Below are 15096 nucleotides of genomic sequence, written 5' to 3' on the forward strand. Positions count from 1 at the left end.
ATGGTAAAGAATATGCCTGCAATGTGGGAGACCTGGGTTCGATCCCTGGGTTGGGAAGATTCCCCTGGAGAAGGGAACGGCCACCTACTCCAGTATTCTTGCCTGGATAATTCCATGGACAGAGGAACCTGGTGGCCTACAGTCAGACAGGACTGAACAACTTTCACTTTCACTTCAGTTTCATTTACACTGATATTATCTGCAAACAGTGTTAAGGAAAACTTTAGAGCTGCTAGTGACATATCCCTTTTTATTCCTTCTATCTACCCAATCACCAGTCCTTCAATGCAGTCTTTGAAATGATGTTCATGTTTCTTTGAAATGGTGCTTATGCTTCTGTCTCTCCCTCATCAATCATTCTTCTTCCCCACTGCCTCTGCACTTACCTGCTGGGTGTGTGGATGAAAGAAACAGCCTTCTAAGTGGCCCATTCTTATGCTAATTCCTTCCTAAATCCACTTCCTCCCTCCAACTAAGGCTAGGCTAAGTAAAGTAAGTAAAGTCATTCAGTCGTGTCTGACTCTTTGTGACCCCATGGACTGTATAGCCTACCAGGCTCCTCTGTCCATGGGATTTTCCAGGCAAGAGTACTGGAGTGGGTTGCCATTTCCTTCTCCAGAGGATCTTCCCAACCCAGGGATTGAACCCGGGTCTCCAGCATTGCAGCCAGACGCTTTACTGTCTGAGCCAAGGCTAGATGTTCCCTAAACATCGTTTCCCCACCTTGCTTTTTAATCAAAATCTTCAGTTGAGATTTTACTTATCTTCCCTTTCTCATTACATCAGACCTTACTAAAGATATTGGTACTGTCTTTTTCATCTTTGTATCTTCATTGTGTCTGACACAAAACAGATGCTGAATATGTATTTAATTACTATACAGTTGAAATTTGGTTTTCAGGTTTTAATATTCATGGCCAAATACTTCTTAAAGCTGTTTTGTTTTCTCCCCTTCAGTCCAAGCCCTTATTAATTTCATTTCCTTTGTACTCATGATATTACCATAGCAAAGAATAGGACACTTAGATTTCTCATGATTTGTTATTGTTGCAAAATATTTCTGCTAATTAACTAGCTCATAACTACATACTAGCAAATGGTAGCAACACTCCAACAAGTCCACAGATAATTGTTTATTGCTTGCTGAAAACAATTCCACAGTTGGTCTTTACCAAATTACATCAGGATGTAAAATGCGTGTTTAGGGTTTACAGATCCTTTTATAATGTACCCAGGGCTTACAGTATAACCCTATGCTTAATAAAAATAATAGAACACCTGTCATAAGATTATAGAAAAAACCTGTAAAGTTGATAGAAGTTTCCCATTACCATAGGCCACGAGTCTTAACAACAGACCTTTCACTTAAGACGTATGAAAAAGATTCAGCTTGATAAATGGTGTATCAAATTGCATTGGTTTATACTTAATGAATCCTTCATTTCTGTGTTTGTTTTTGCATCTAGATGATCCTTAAATACTCATTCACTCTCAGTTTCTAAGCAAAGTACTCAATTAAACACTGTTTCCATATCTGTAGAAGTTCAAACAGTGTACAAGTCACAATTTCTTTGTATTTATATGCATGGATCTGATATGCAAATATTATAGAATTATTGGTTTTAATTTGATATACCAAGGAACTTTGCCTGCAAATCCCAAGAATTCTTTAGAAACAGTACCAGCCCTGAGAGCAACCAAGCCTTTAAAAATATTTCTATACTTTATTTCTTCCTATCTTTTTTAAATGAAGAAGGAAAGCATTTTTAATCTCCATTCAGTTACATAGAATTAGAATACTGCTATGTAACATAAATGATCATACTAATGCACAGGAATTGAAAGTCAAGCATCTTTGGTTGAGGCTGAATTGAACGAAGTCTTGATCCTGTAAACATTTCCATAGGAGGTAGCCATACACATTTGACTTATTGTCAAATAAGGGATAGTAAACAATGATTCTGTGATCCTAATAAATTAAAAGTATTTTAAAAGCATTAAATAAATGTTTCTCTTTTTAAAAAACCAAAAATGAAACAGCACACAGATTTTCAATAAATTAAGAAGAGAAATATTAAATCTTTATAGTTGAAATGTTTGCATCTTCAAACCTCCATTGGTTCATTTGATAATGTTTGATGCTGTAATTAATAATGGGACCACATACATTCTAAACAAATTGTTTGCAAGGCAAATTCTGCAAGTATTTCCATTCATTATGGAGTTGTCCACAGTTTTATACCAGTGACCTGAAAAACAATATCCTGCCACTGGATAGTCCATTTTCTTTCTCTGATGGCAGTCTGAGTAGATAGGATTTGAATGGTAGAGATTTTTTAGTTTCAAACCCCACCCAATACTCTTGCTTTAAGTGCCTCCAGCTGCCGTTCCCATGAACACAGTGTTGATTGGTGGTAGAGAGGATACCATTTCTCTACCGTTTGCTCCATGGGAGTCCAGGGGTTCTTGAGCTGGATATTGACTGGAAGTTCCATACATACACTGGGAGGAAGAGGAAGGAATTGGGGTTTGCAGGCTGGATGCTGTAAGGGAAAATATAATTAGCAATTGAAAACAGATTTTTTCTTTTTTCTGTGGCACTCACTTTAAGCCTTCATACTTACTTGTGCATTTAGCATATATATCTGTACTAAATTTGAGTGTGTATGGTATCTCAGAGCAATTCTCATCTTTTCTTTCATTTCCCCCCTTGCATTTTCCTTCTTCAACATATTTCACAAAGAAAACTCAATTTCAAACGTAAATTCAGACAACTTTATCACCACAATATACCCCTAGTCCACTTCCTCTTTCCATCTGCATCTCCACAATTGGAGTTCAAACTACCATCTTCTCTTTACCTGGACTAACACAGAGGCCTAACTAGTCTCAGGACTTTGCTTCACTTTTCACCCTGTAGAGAGTGGCTAGGATAGTCTTGCAGAAGTGGACATCAAATTGTCCCTCTTCTCAAATGCTACAATGACTTTCCATTACTCTTAGAACAAAATCCAAGCTCCTTGCCCTGGTTCATAATACCCTAGGTGAGTTGGCCTCTGCCTTCTAATTTATTTCACTCCCCTCTCTTCATTCACCATGCTCAAAACACATGAGCCTTCTTTCTACCCTTTGAAGCCAAAGAATTCTCATTTCAGAGGCTATGCAACTTGCCATTCCTTCTGCCTAGAACTTGCACCATCAGATCTTCACATTACCTCCTTCTTATCATTCAGCTTTCAACTCAAATGTTTCTGCCTCAAGATTCCTTTCCCAACTATTTTAGCTAAAGCAGCTCATCCATTACTATCTGTCGTTTTACCTTAATATTTAATTGACCTGAGAGTATCTGAAATTATCTTTTTTAATGCATTTAAAAAATATTTTCATTGCTTGATCTTCCCCTACGAGAATGTAGACTTCTTACAAGCAGGAACTCTGACCTGATCACTGCCATAACTGCACACCTAAAATGAGGATTGGCCCATCACAGCAGGTTCTCAAAATTGTTCACTAACTCGCTCACTAACACTACATTTCCTGCATTTTTGGTTGCTGCTTTCTCAGTACTGTTTTTCTTCTTTTTCTAAGTACCATCATCTCTGTCACTAAAAAGCAGGTTCATAACTAAGGACATTTAATTATAGGTCCTAACTCCTCTTGTGGTGCTTCCCAGGTGGCTCAGCGGCAAAGAAACTGCCTGCCAGTGCAGGAGACTCAGGTTCCATCCCTCGGTGGGGAAGATCCCCTGGAGAAGGAAACGGCAACCCTCTCCAGTACTCTTGCCTGGAAAATCCCATGGACAGAGGAGCCTGGTGGGCTACAGTCCATGGGGTCACAAAGAGTCGGACACGACTGAGCAACTGAGCACACACACACACACACCCCTTGTGGTGCTCAGTCTGCTCACTCTGTTCCCTCTTTTCACCCTGAAGCCTTCTTTGCAATTCACTTACAAGCCAGCTCAGACAACTAAAACTTAAGAGTCTCTCCTATGCCCAAACTATGTTCCATCAAGGTGTCTACTCTCTCTACAAGTAAACAGAACTATAGTAACAACAGTAACACGGTACATCTTAGTCTCATAGCAAGGAAACTTCCTGAAGTGGAATTTTCTGCTTCATTAGAGCAACCCAGAAGCAATGACCATATGCAGATGGCATGAGATGAGCTGGCAGACTCTGCTCAGGGAGCCTGTGTAATGGCCATAGGAAGGGAAGAAGTGCTTCCTATTGAATTATTGGAAAAACACACTGAGAGAGGAGAATGGGCTTTATTCAGTTTTCCCTTATGCTCTGTTTGGGTGTTGATACCCTCTACTTAACGCTAATCTGAAATCAATTCCATTGGAAGATTTCAATCATCTCATATAAACATGAACACTGCACCTGCCCTGATACTTACATGGATATATACTTGCCCTGTGTTACATTATTAGTGGGTTTAGAGACTAAATCTATGCCTTTTTTTCTGTTCCCTTTTTTCAACTCACTGATATACGGAGATCCTACTACATGGCAGACACTTTGCTGGGGGCTGGCGAATCATTTAGTACAAGTTGTGGGATTTTCTCAGGGACAGCAAACTTGTTGAAATAAGATGCTAGGGGAATTCATGGCAGACATATGGTTTTGCTCATTTTTACCTAAAATGTACGTTATAGACTAAGAAAACAACATTTTCTAAGGTTGTCTAATCACATTTTATGTACAAATGAGAAAGTGATAGTAACTTTCCTCTCAAGTTACCATTTTTAAAAACCTGGAGTGGTTTTATGATACTGATGGAGATTATAGTGTCCAAAGACAGCTCTTGTCACTGGCCCTGCTTCCAACGGTGAATAAGAGAAACTGAGAAAAATATATCATTATTGCCCTTACAGTTTTTTAGACTACTTTTGATAGGTTATATGAAATATTTTCATACAAATTAGATGCCAGAGATTCTTTTTGGAAAGAATAACAGATCTAGCAGTAGGTTGCATGGTGACATATATATTGAAAAAATGATTAAGACTGTTCCTAACAGATTCAAAAACATAACTTCAGATCTAAACTGATAAACCAAAGGTGGGAACATGAGTGCCCAGTTAATACTGGATACCTGAGGTTAACAACATTTTAAAAATATTTTCAAAAACTATTAATATAATTTACCTACTACGGGAGTTCGACATGCAACTGAAGGTGGTGTGTCTGCATAAAATGAGCTGGTCTGCTTTCTACTACCATCATCTAAAATGTTGAGCGGATCATGAATGTCACCATATGGAGGCAGGGAGCGAACACTGCTGATGACAGAAACATGTTGATTCACCATTGATCCAAGTCTATGAGACTCTGGGTAGTTGACGTTGCTCCCATAGTACCCTATGACAGAAAGTGTTGAGAAAGTAGAGTTAACTTATGGCAAATAATATTCAGGAAGAAAAATGAAAGAACAAGGTAATAGGAGAGATCCCTAGAGATACCCTACTGTCAATACTACATTGACATCAACATTTACAATACAGTTGGATATATGCTTATATATGGATATGGTTCACTATGTTTTTTGCTTTTAAAATAAGTAGGAGTTATCATATTATTAATCTTGAGATATAAGACTATACCTCTCTCATATTTCCCTTCTCTAAATTAATTAGATCTTATGATGCCTATGAAGAGAAATGCACTATTAGCCTTTCACAAAGATTACTCTACTTATCAAGTACCAGTTTTACTGACAGATTCATGTTTCTGGGGGGAGGACTGGTCTATGCTGAGGAGAGGAGCAACAGGACAGCCACTTTGGTGGCTGAATAAGTCCACACAGCTTTTCAACTGAGTGGTTTTACCTGTTTTACCAGCCCAACAGGAAGCACTGTCTGGGTCCTAATCTTTAAGATCTGCTGCTAGTTCTCTGGAAGAAACATTATTCACTAAAAATACCTTCAAAGGACAGAACATTCTTCTTCGGGGCTAACATGGTTTGACAATGTTTTCACCCTGTGTGGCATTTAGAAGGGCAATTGTAATCAAGCCACAAGAATTAGTGATATGCTTGTGTTGCACTGTGCTTACTCACTCAGTCGTGTCTGACTCTTTGTGACCCCCATGGACTGTAGCCCACCAGGCTCCTCTGTCCATGGGGATTCTCCAGGCAAGAATACTGGAGTGGGTTGCCATGCTCTCCTCCAGGGGATATTCCCGACCCAGGGATCAAACCCACATCTCCTGCATTGCAGGTGGATTCTTTACCATCTGAGTTACCAGGGAAGCTCAAGAATACTGGAGTGGGTAGCCTATCCCTTCTCCAGGGGAACTTCCTAACTCAGGAATCAAACTGGGGTCTCCTGCATTGCAGGTAGATTCTTTACCAGCTGAGCTACCCGGGAAGCCCAAGGATACACTTATACATGGCTGAAATTAGCTCCAAATGTCTAAGATTCCATGATCTTGAGAAAGTTCTACACAGGATGACGTGCTGTTCACCAGAGATGGAACTCAATGTCTGGTTTTGCCTAACTGCCATCTCAGGAAAGGAAAAATTCTTTAAAAATTTCAATACCATTAGGTGAATTAGGAGGCAATGTTGCTCCTTGGCAGCTGGCAGCCCCTGCATTGCTCAAGAAATTGAAGCCTCCTGTATTTAAAAACTGCAGACTATGTGGATCTTGGCCATGTGGGGATGGTCCATAGCTGGAAGGTGGCCGAGAATTATATGGGGACCCAGCACAGCTGCCACTGAAGAAGTCTCTAGAAAGCTGCTGGTCACTCCAGACCATGCATCGACCATGCTCCGGGCGATGAGGATAGAGTCCTGATGGGGTGTGAGGTTGTGTCCTAAACACAGTCTGATAGTTAGAGTTGGTCCCATAAAAGTCATGATTGGCTTGAGGGAGAGTCGGATAAATAGGCTCTGAGTATGCTGAGCAGTGTGATGGGGCTGACAGTACTGGGCCCACACTCGGGGGTCTCCCTGCCATTGGCCCTTGATTAATGACGCTTCCTCGGCTCGCCATAGCTGGAGAAATAGGTGGTGTCATCAGATGACCAGAACTCTGGGAAAGCTCCATTTGACCTGGAAAAAAGTTATCAGAGCATTCACTAGTGGCAGATTAAAAACAGATGGGCTCACAACATTTAAAATTATGCAAAAGATTTATTAATATGTCTTTTTCCAACTTAGATCATTTCTAACCTCCAAAAATAACAGGACTGGGGAAACACAAAACTCTAGGCTTAAAAATATCATCACAACATGTATGTATTTCACAACAGTGGCAACTTTTGGAGTTACTGACCATGGAGAAGAGCCTGGGAAGGCTTCATCCTTCCATCTGTATAAAGATGATTCTCTAATCATCTCAAGCTTGGGAAGGGCAAAGGGTCTGTTGTTTACCTTTCTCTGTAATTAAAAAAAACACACTGAATGCTAAATGGTTTGATGTATAGAAGGGATATTGTAGATCCCATCACTTCAGTCATGTCCAACTCTTTGTGACCCTATGGTCTATAGCCCACCAGGCTCCTCTGTCCATGATATTCTCCAGGCAAGAATACTGCAGTGGATTGCCGTGCCCTCCTCCAGGGGATCTTCTCAACCCAGGGATCGAACCTGCAACTCTTATGTCTCCTGCACTGGCAGTCAGGTTCTTTACCACTAGTGTCACCTGGGAAGCCAATGTATAGTGTGAAAGAAAAACGCAATAATGTCAAAAAGACCATGGCTGGGCTTCAAAGCAGCCAATTCAAAACTTCATGCAAACCCCACTGATGAGCAGTGAGCTATGAAAGCTACCAAATCCCTGGGCCTCCAGCTTTCCATTGTTGGAATTAGGCCCCTGAACTATAAAGCCTTTCCAGGGTTAAAATTCTGTGTGTCCAACAAATAAGGTATATAGAAGGATTTCAAGGAAGACATAAGGCAATAAGTGGACTTAAAGTATTATCTAGTAGCTAGTTTAAGCCATAAACATTCAGACCAACAGGGAACCATAGACCAAAGAGAAAAATTTTTGTTGATGGTTATCCTAAAATAGCTGAATCTTTTTAAAAAAAATTTTTTTATTCATTTGGCTGCATCAGGTTTTAGTTGCAGGTCCCCTGAATTTATTTTTTAATGGAGGACAAATAAAGTCTCCTCAAAATCCATAAATAAGCAAGTAGCTCATATTTTTTGACTTTCAAAGCATCTTAAGGATTTTGTGGACACCTAATCTATTTCTTTATTCAACCAAGTGAGAATAACCAAGTATTTGGACTTCTGATATAACTAGAAGAGTATGTTAAAGTGTGATGTCTGTCTTTAAAATGGTGTTGATAAAAATATGAATGACAAATGTTGACAATCACAAAAATATTATAAAGCTTTATTAGAAGTCATCGGAGACAAGCCTTTTTATTCTTGGAACACCTGGAGGTTATTAGCTTTAAGAAAACAAAGGAATAGGTTCCTGTGAGACATATTGAAGCCTAAGTGATGTTCTTGGTTGTCTCACAGCCTACCTGGAAGCGGCATGTTGTCTGTATTCCCAGCAGGGAATGGGTGCAGAGCAGAGGTTAAGCCTCCAGTTTGACTAGATGACAGAGGAAGATAGGCTGTCTCCATGTGGCTTTCATTCTTCACAGTATCGCTGGGAACAGTGCTCCCTTTATTACGGTTGGCCAGAAAGCATGAACTCGGAGAAGCAGTGAAGGTGGCTTTACTTGCATCTGGAAAGTTTTGTTTTAAGTAGGAAAGCTAACATCATTACCACATTCCTAGTAGATAAGCCCAAGGGCAAAACAAAACAAACAAATAAAAATAAAAACTGTAAATGTTCCAGGGCTGTGTCATAAACCTGGAAATTTTTGAGAACTGTTTTCCATGGGAAATAAGACTGGCAGACCTTTGGTCTTGGCAGAGGTGCTGGGCTTTGTTAACCATATACTTGTGGGTATAGGTATTTTCTTGTTGTTTTTGTTCAGTCGCCCAGTCATGTTCAACTCTTTGTGACCCCATGAACTGCAGCATGCCAGGCCTATCTGTCCCTCACCATCTCCCACAGTTTGCTCAAGTTCATGTCCGTTGCATCGGTGATGCCATCCAGCCATCCAGGTGTTTTCTTAGGGGCACTAAGTAATCCTGTAGTGAATAGCCTTCAAAATGCGAGTCATCACATGCCGAATCGATGAGTTTCCTTCCCTGTCTAAATTCCTATAGAACTCATCTCTGCACCATTTATAAGACCTGTTGTCTTGAATTATAGTTATATTTGTGTTATAGTCACTTCTCCAATTTTATCTAAGTTCTCAGAAGTTAAGAATATCAATTTTATTCTTCAGAGTTTCCAGTTGACTACTTGACTACTCTATGGACCAATGGAGGAAAGAAGAAATAGGGCTCTCTTAGTGTTAGTATTCTGTGTCAGTAGTGACAATTTGGTGGGGAAAAATCTGAGTCTACTATCAATCCACTTAACAGGTGTGCTTACAAATTCCTGAAATTAGGTTTCAACAAAGAAAGATGCAAAATAAGATGTACATTTTAAATTACCTGAATTCTTCATATACTTGTCCAATAAATTCTGTAACTCCTGCTCTTTGTCATTATTAAACTGGGTCTCCATGGCCAGCAGAATGTATTCATCAAGAAGCATTCGGATCAAATGGAAAGAACCTTGTTTATGGATGAGGAATGAGAAGAGGGTATTTCGAGATGAAATAAGGGAAAGAAAGAGAAGGAAAGAAAAAAGAGAGAAGTCAAGTTATCTTTGTGACCATCTCGCAGCACTTTACAAGGAGCAACTGAAACAAACAAATACTTGCTGGACTTTAAATGACCTGCTAAGACCAACATGCTTGACGTGGGTCTAATCTTTCTGTGAACCGCCTGCCCAGCTCCCTGTGTGTACTGCCCTGCCAGCTCTTTGGCCACTAATTACATCAAAGGAAAATACGGATGAAAGTGAGACATGCTTTATGCTTTAAGAGGGCATACATTGGAGTGTGATAAGCTTTAACCTGGGGAGAATGAGCTCTACTCTCCTCTATTTCTGTTTACTTTGGACTAAATAATTAGACAATAGCCAACATGGTCTGAAAAAAATATCAAGTGAGAAGATGCCTTTTTCTCCGAACAAAATGTTCTTTCATTTAAAAAAAAGAAAAGGAGTAATTTTCATGTGGAAGATGTCCTGGAAAACCTTAAACTTCTTTTATTCAATAGATTTCCCAATGAGCTCTTTTTAATAATAAAGTCAGGATTAAGTATTGTATAATTTAAGAAACCTTAAGTATAAGCAACAAATTTCAGATAATAGATAAAAATACAAGTTCACCAATTTAATCTAATTTTGTTGGAAATTAAATGAAAACAATTTACTTAATTGTAACTTATTTTATAATGTGAAGATTTTGCAAAATGCAATTACAAATGCAGAAGTACTTTCCAGTAGATAGCATTATAATTACCAACAGAAAATCTGAGAAATTTTAGGAAAAAGAAGGTATTCAACTTTTAAATAAGGTAACTTGACTCAATCTTTTCATAAGTCATATGGATCAGGAAAGATGGTTCAGAAACATATGATAGCATGTCTTCTAATCAGCTCTTTGATTCTTGGAATACAGCTATGTGGGTTCCTGGAAAAGATGCAGACATTTACCACACTGCAATGAATAGTGCCTTTGGAAAGTAATGTATGGATTATTATTTATTTGCTTGTTTAACAAAGGAAATTTATCCAAGCACTGATGGAATGTAATGGTTACAGCTACTATTTACTGTGTATACCAGTTGCTGGCAATGTATTTTTATATATATCACCTCACTCAATTGCCTATGTAACCCAATGAAAGAAATATTCTCCCATTTCTACAATGAGCAGACTAGCTTGGGTAGAAGCAGACTCTAAGAAAAGCAGTGTAAGGATTTAACTCTGCAAGTGGTCTCACTCGAATACCCAGGCTAATAACAATCATTGTCTACTGGTTTAATAGTCAGATTGGAGAAGTGCCAGTGCCACACATTTAATAACTGATAGGAAATGTGACTGAGGAATGAATGATGTAATTCATCTAAGAAGAATTTCATAAAGCACATAAGATACCAAAACTGGATGCATTGTTCAAGGTGAGATTATGCATTACTCGAGCACCAAAAAAGCTCCACTTCAGCAGGAAGTCTTGAGCCCTCTTCTTTAATGATCTCCCATTTTGCTTGCTGGTCTAAAAGTAAAGCAACAAAAACGAAACTATAAAATCTCATCTCATCATTACATGCTTCGTACATAAGATCAAGAGGTAGATAAACTGATAGATGGACAGATGGCATAGCATGCCTTTTATTTCATCAAATAAAATGATCTGTCCAGGGATTTTAATTTTCATCTGTCTTTGCTGTCATTTCTCAGGTTCATAGATCTTTATTCTGTATGGTTTTATTACCTAACAGAACTGGACAACAAAATGAAATAATTTACAAAATATTTTCTCTCAATTTTCCTTTGACAGAGCTTTAAAAAGAGCAGAAGCGAAGTATGAAGAAAGGGTTATATATTTCTGTGAATGATTAACTGACTTCTCTGGTCCTGAATGTTAATCTGTTTTCCTTCCAGGAGAAAAAAATGTTCCTACACTATAAGTAGTTTCCTTGATATGGAATGGCTAACACCAATTGGTGATGGATATATTTGTTCTTATGGCCTTGTGTGATGGATGACTTGAAGGTTAACTGAAAGAGTTAAAGAAACCACATACAAAACACAAAATACTGAGCTCCTGGAATTAAAAAATGCAAATTACTTAAAACTATATCTTCTGTCACCTTTTATGAGAACATGCTTTTTAAGAAAAGGGCCAGATCTTTCCAGTTTTATCTTTCACTACTGATGTTACTCAGTTGTAAACTTATTGACTGATAGCGAAGGCACAGTGGCTTGTAGTCTGTCAGAAAACAATAAATAAAATCCAATTCATGTCCAATGTTCTCAAATCTGCCGTATTTCTAATCTTGATATTTAACTTACCTTATTGGTAGGGTTTCAAAAGCTTTTCAAAGCATTATTACACATATCCTATCACCACCCCCCACCACTCAAGAAATCACAGCCAGTTTAGCATTTGCTATTAACAAATCTTATTTTCTGAATATATCATTGAAAAATACCTTAATAACTCTCTGCTCCACCACAGTATCCAACCATTCAATGAAAGCCTCCACAGTGGCATTCTTCTTAAGGAGATCTTTCAGTTCTTGGAACACTGTGATAGAATCATCTACCATGTAAAAAGAAAAAAAAAAAAAAGAAAGCCTAATATTGTATTCTATTTTGAACCCAAGATAAAACCTAAAACTAGAATAACTGGTAATTTAATAGTATAAAAGGGAAAGACAGGTAGATTAAATTAAATGTGTTAAAGAAATTAATTTCATATCCTGCAAACTAACAAAAAGTCCTTAGTTCTTTACTCTTCAAAATTTTAGTCACAAGTGTATATGTCTTGGTATATACTGAAATGCAGGTTTATATATTATACACTAGGGAGGAATAAGTTGTCAATAGAGATGATAATTCATTTGGAATGCAATGCTTTCATTAAATGCAATGGATTAGTTGAAAGTTAATGAATGAACTAAGCTAGACTTGTTGATTTCCTGCTTTCTGAAATACCCTTTATCTTTAGCAAAAATTAAATTCTGCCTTGCAGAAATGAGCCACTTAAATAAATAATCTTTTATCATGTAAAAGTTAAAGGGGCAGTTTAAGGCTGTCATTTTATTAAACAGTTTGAGGTTTACTGAATCCCAAAGGGTAATATAATTTTGTTAGGAAACAGAAAGCAGGAGTAAGGTTAGACTGTCCCGAGAGAGCAGTGAGTTATAGCCTATAGGAGGTTGCATTTTTTTGGTTTTTTCAGAGAGAAATGGTAGGAAAAAACAGTTGGTTGTTATCCCTGGGAAATGGAGCCTGGTTGTATGGTCACATATACTTGCTTGGTAAATGTCAGACTGTCCAAACCTAAGCAGGGCACTTCTGCTTTGAAAAACAGGATTGCGTTGAGATATCATTTTGATATGCATTGTACACCATATGATGCCAAGAGTGGAAAACACATGGAAATGCACATGCATGTAATATAAAACTGGAAGAAAACTCAAAACCATTTTGATTATCCCTAAGTTTTTTTCTATTTGGGTTATTGCTCGACAATGAGATTATAGATGGCTTTTACTTTCCTCTTAACATTGTCTATATTTTCCAGGTTTTTCACAATCAGTAAGTACAACTGTTTTAAAATAGAGAGCAATTTTTCAAATTAAAAGTATTTCTATAAACCAAGGTTTCTCAAACAGATATGATTTTGTAGTCCAAGGGGACACTTGGGAATGTCTGGAGACATAATACTTGGTGGTCACAGCTTGGGGTGGCTGCTACTGGCATGTCGGGGATAGTGCCCAGGGATGCTGCCAAGCATCCTTCAATACACAAGACAGTCCCTGCCCTGTCCCATCAAACAGTTATCCAGTCCAAGACATGGATAGCACTGAGATTGAGACTCCCTGCTCTAAACCAAGAGAGAAGGTTTACATTCAGTGTAGACATCAGACTCTGTGTCCGTGCTGCCCGAAATGGTGAGAAGGGCCTGAGATCCGATGCTATTCAAGTCAACCTTTTCGATATCAGACACCATAGAATTCACAACGTGCTGGTCAAAGAGAGCTGGTCTGGCAATCTGCATAAAGAAAGTGAAAAGGATACTAAATTATGTCATTGACCCTCCATCTAAAGAAAAATTTAGCTTCTAGAGAAATAATTCTCTGAGAGAAATGTATCATAAATAACTCATTTCTCATTTTAAAACTAAAAGCAAGAGCTGAGACTCATGGTCATCTCTGTTAAAGGTTTGAAAACCATTTTTGGAATAAGAAAATCTATTTTTTTATCCATGGTCATAAAATAAGAATTTCACAATGTTATATTTCTTATCTGAAACTATCCTAAGCAAATCTTTCAAAATTTCAGAGGCTGATGACCTTCATAAAGCAAAGGATCATTTGAGGAGAGGGGAAGTATATTTTAACACTATACAAACACATAACTCTAATTTAAGAATTACTTTTTTCCTCCTATTTAAGAGAACTAAATTAGAAGTAGTTTAAAATGACTTCCCTGGTGGCTCAGATGGTAAAGCATCTGTTTACAATGCGCAAGATCTGGGTTTGGTCCCTGGGTCGCGAAGATCCCCTGGAGAAGAAAATGGCAACCCACCCCAGTACTCTTGCCTGGAAAATCCCATGGATAGAGAAGCCTGGTAGGCTACAGTCCATGGGGTCGCAAAGAGTCGGACACGGCTGAGTGACTTCACTTTCTTTCACTTAAAATGTGTTGTGGGTTTCAAAATATCAGATGGGCTCATTCCCCACAATCTATTAATTTTATTAATTGGATTTATTTATTAATAGAGTTCATGTGGCAAATAGTTTTACGTTTTACATTACATTCAAAAGGTTTTTTTCTCTTTTTACTTTCTATTGTGAAATAATTTTAAATTTACAAAAAAGTTGCAAAAAATAGTGTAGAATATTTCCAGATACTCTCTACCCAGCTTCTCCTCACGTCATCATTTTACATAACCATTGTATATTACCCAAATCAGGAAACCAACGTGAGTACAATACTAGTAACTAAACTATAGGCATAATTCAAATTTCATCAGTTTTCCCACTAATGTCCTTTCTCTGTTCTAGCATTCACTCTAGGATCTCACATTGGATTTAACTGTTGTCTACTTTGTCCCTAGTCTCTTAAAGTTCCTCAGTCTTTGCTAACAAATGATTCAATTTTGATTTGGTGACTCAGATACCCTTGGCTGACTGACGTACCTGTGCAAGATGTAAGAAAGATGTTTGTCGTTTCAGAGATGATACAAATCTTCTCACAATAGGTATTTTCTTGTCAGTTAGAGCTTCTGGCAAATTTTCCAGGGATGAAACAACCCATTGTTCCCAATTCTTAGCAAAATTTCTTATGTCTGCTAATAAGCTATAAAAATTCCCAAAGAACAAAAAACTCTATATTAAATACTAAATAGTTCACAATGCATTAAATAAAAGCAGTTTGATAGAGGTGTA

At 38.0% G+C, this 15096-nt stretch overlaps 1 protein-coding gene across 1 annotated transcript in view; it reads right to left on the reverse strand.

Annotated features, from left to right (window-relative positions):
* Nucleotides 1-1118: 1118 nt before the first annotated feature.
* The window catches only part of RFX6 (regulatory factor X6), a 52208-nt gene continuing 38230 nt past the window's right edge, over nucleotides 1119-15096 (reverse strand). The window contains exons 11-19 of the mRNA XM_043439506.1: nucleotides 14848-15007; nucleotides 13553-13697; nucleotides 12130-12239; nucleotides 11072-11189; nucleotides 9517-9639; nucleotides 8487-8693; nucleotides 6547-7059; nucleotides 5154-5366; nucleotides 1119-2543 (exon numbers count right to left, since the gene is read on the reverse strand). Of these exons, the coding sequence (XP_043295441.1) occupies nucleotides 2368-2543; nucleotides 5154-5366; nucleotides 6547-7059; nucleotides 8487-8693; nucleotides 9517-9639; nucleotides 11072-11189; nucleotides 12130-12239; nucleotides 13553-13697; nucleotides 14848-15007 (1765 nt within the window). The 3' untranslated portion in view covers nucleotides 1119-2367. The remainder of the gene's footprint in view (nucleotides 2544-5153; nucleotides 5367-6546; nucleotides 7060-8486; nucleotides 8694-9516; nucleotides 9640-11071; nucleotides 11190-12129; nucleotides 12240-13552; nucleotides 13698-14847; nucleotides 15008-15096) is intronic.

Source organism: Cervus canadensis, chromosome 20 (genome assembly GCF_019320065.1).
Source record: "Cervus canadensis isolate Bull #8, Minnesota chromosome 20, ASM1932006v1, whole genome shotgun sequence".
NCBI classification, from domain to species: Eukaryota; Metazoa; Chordata; class Mammalia; order Artiodactyla; family Cervidae; genus Cervus; species Cervus canadensis.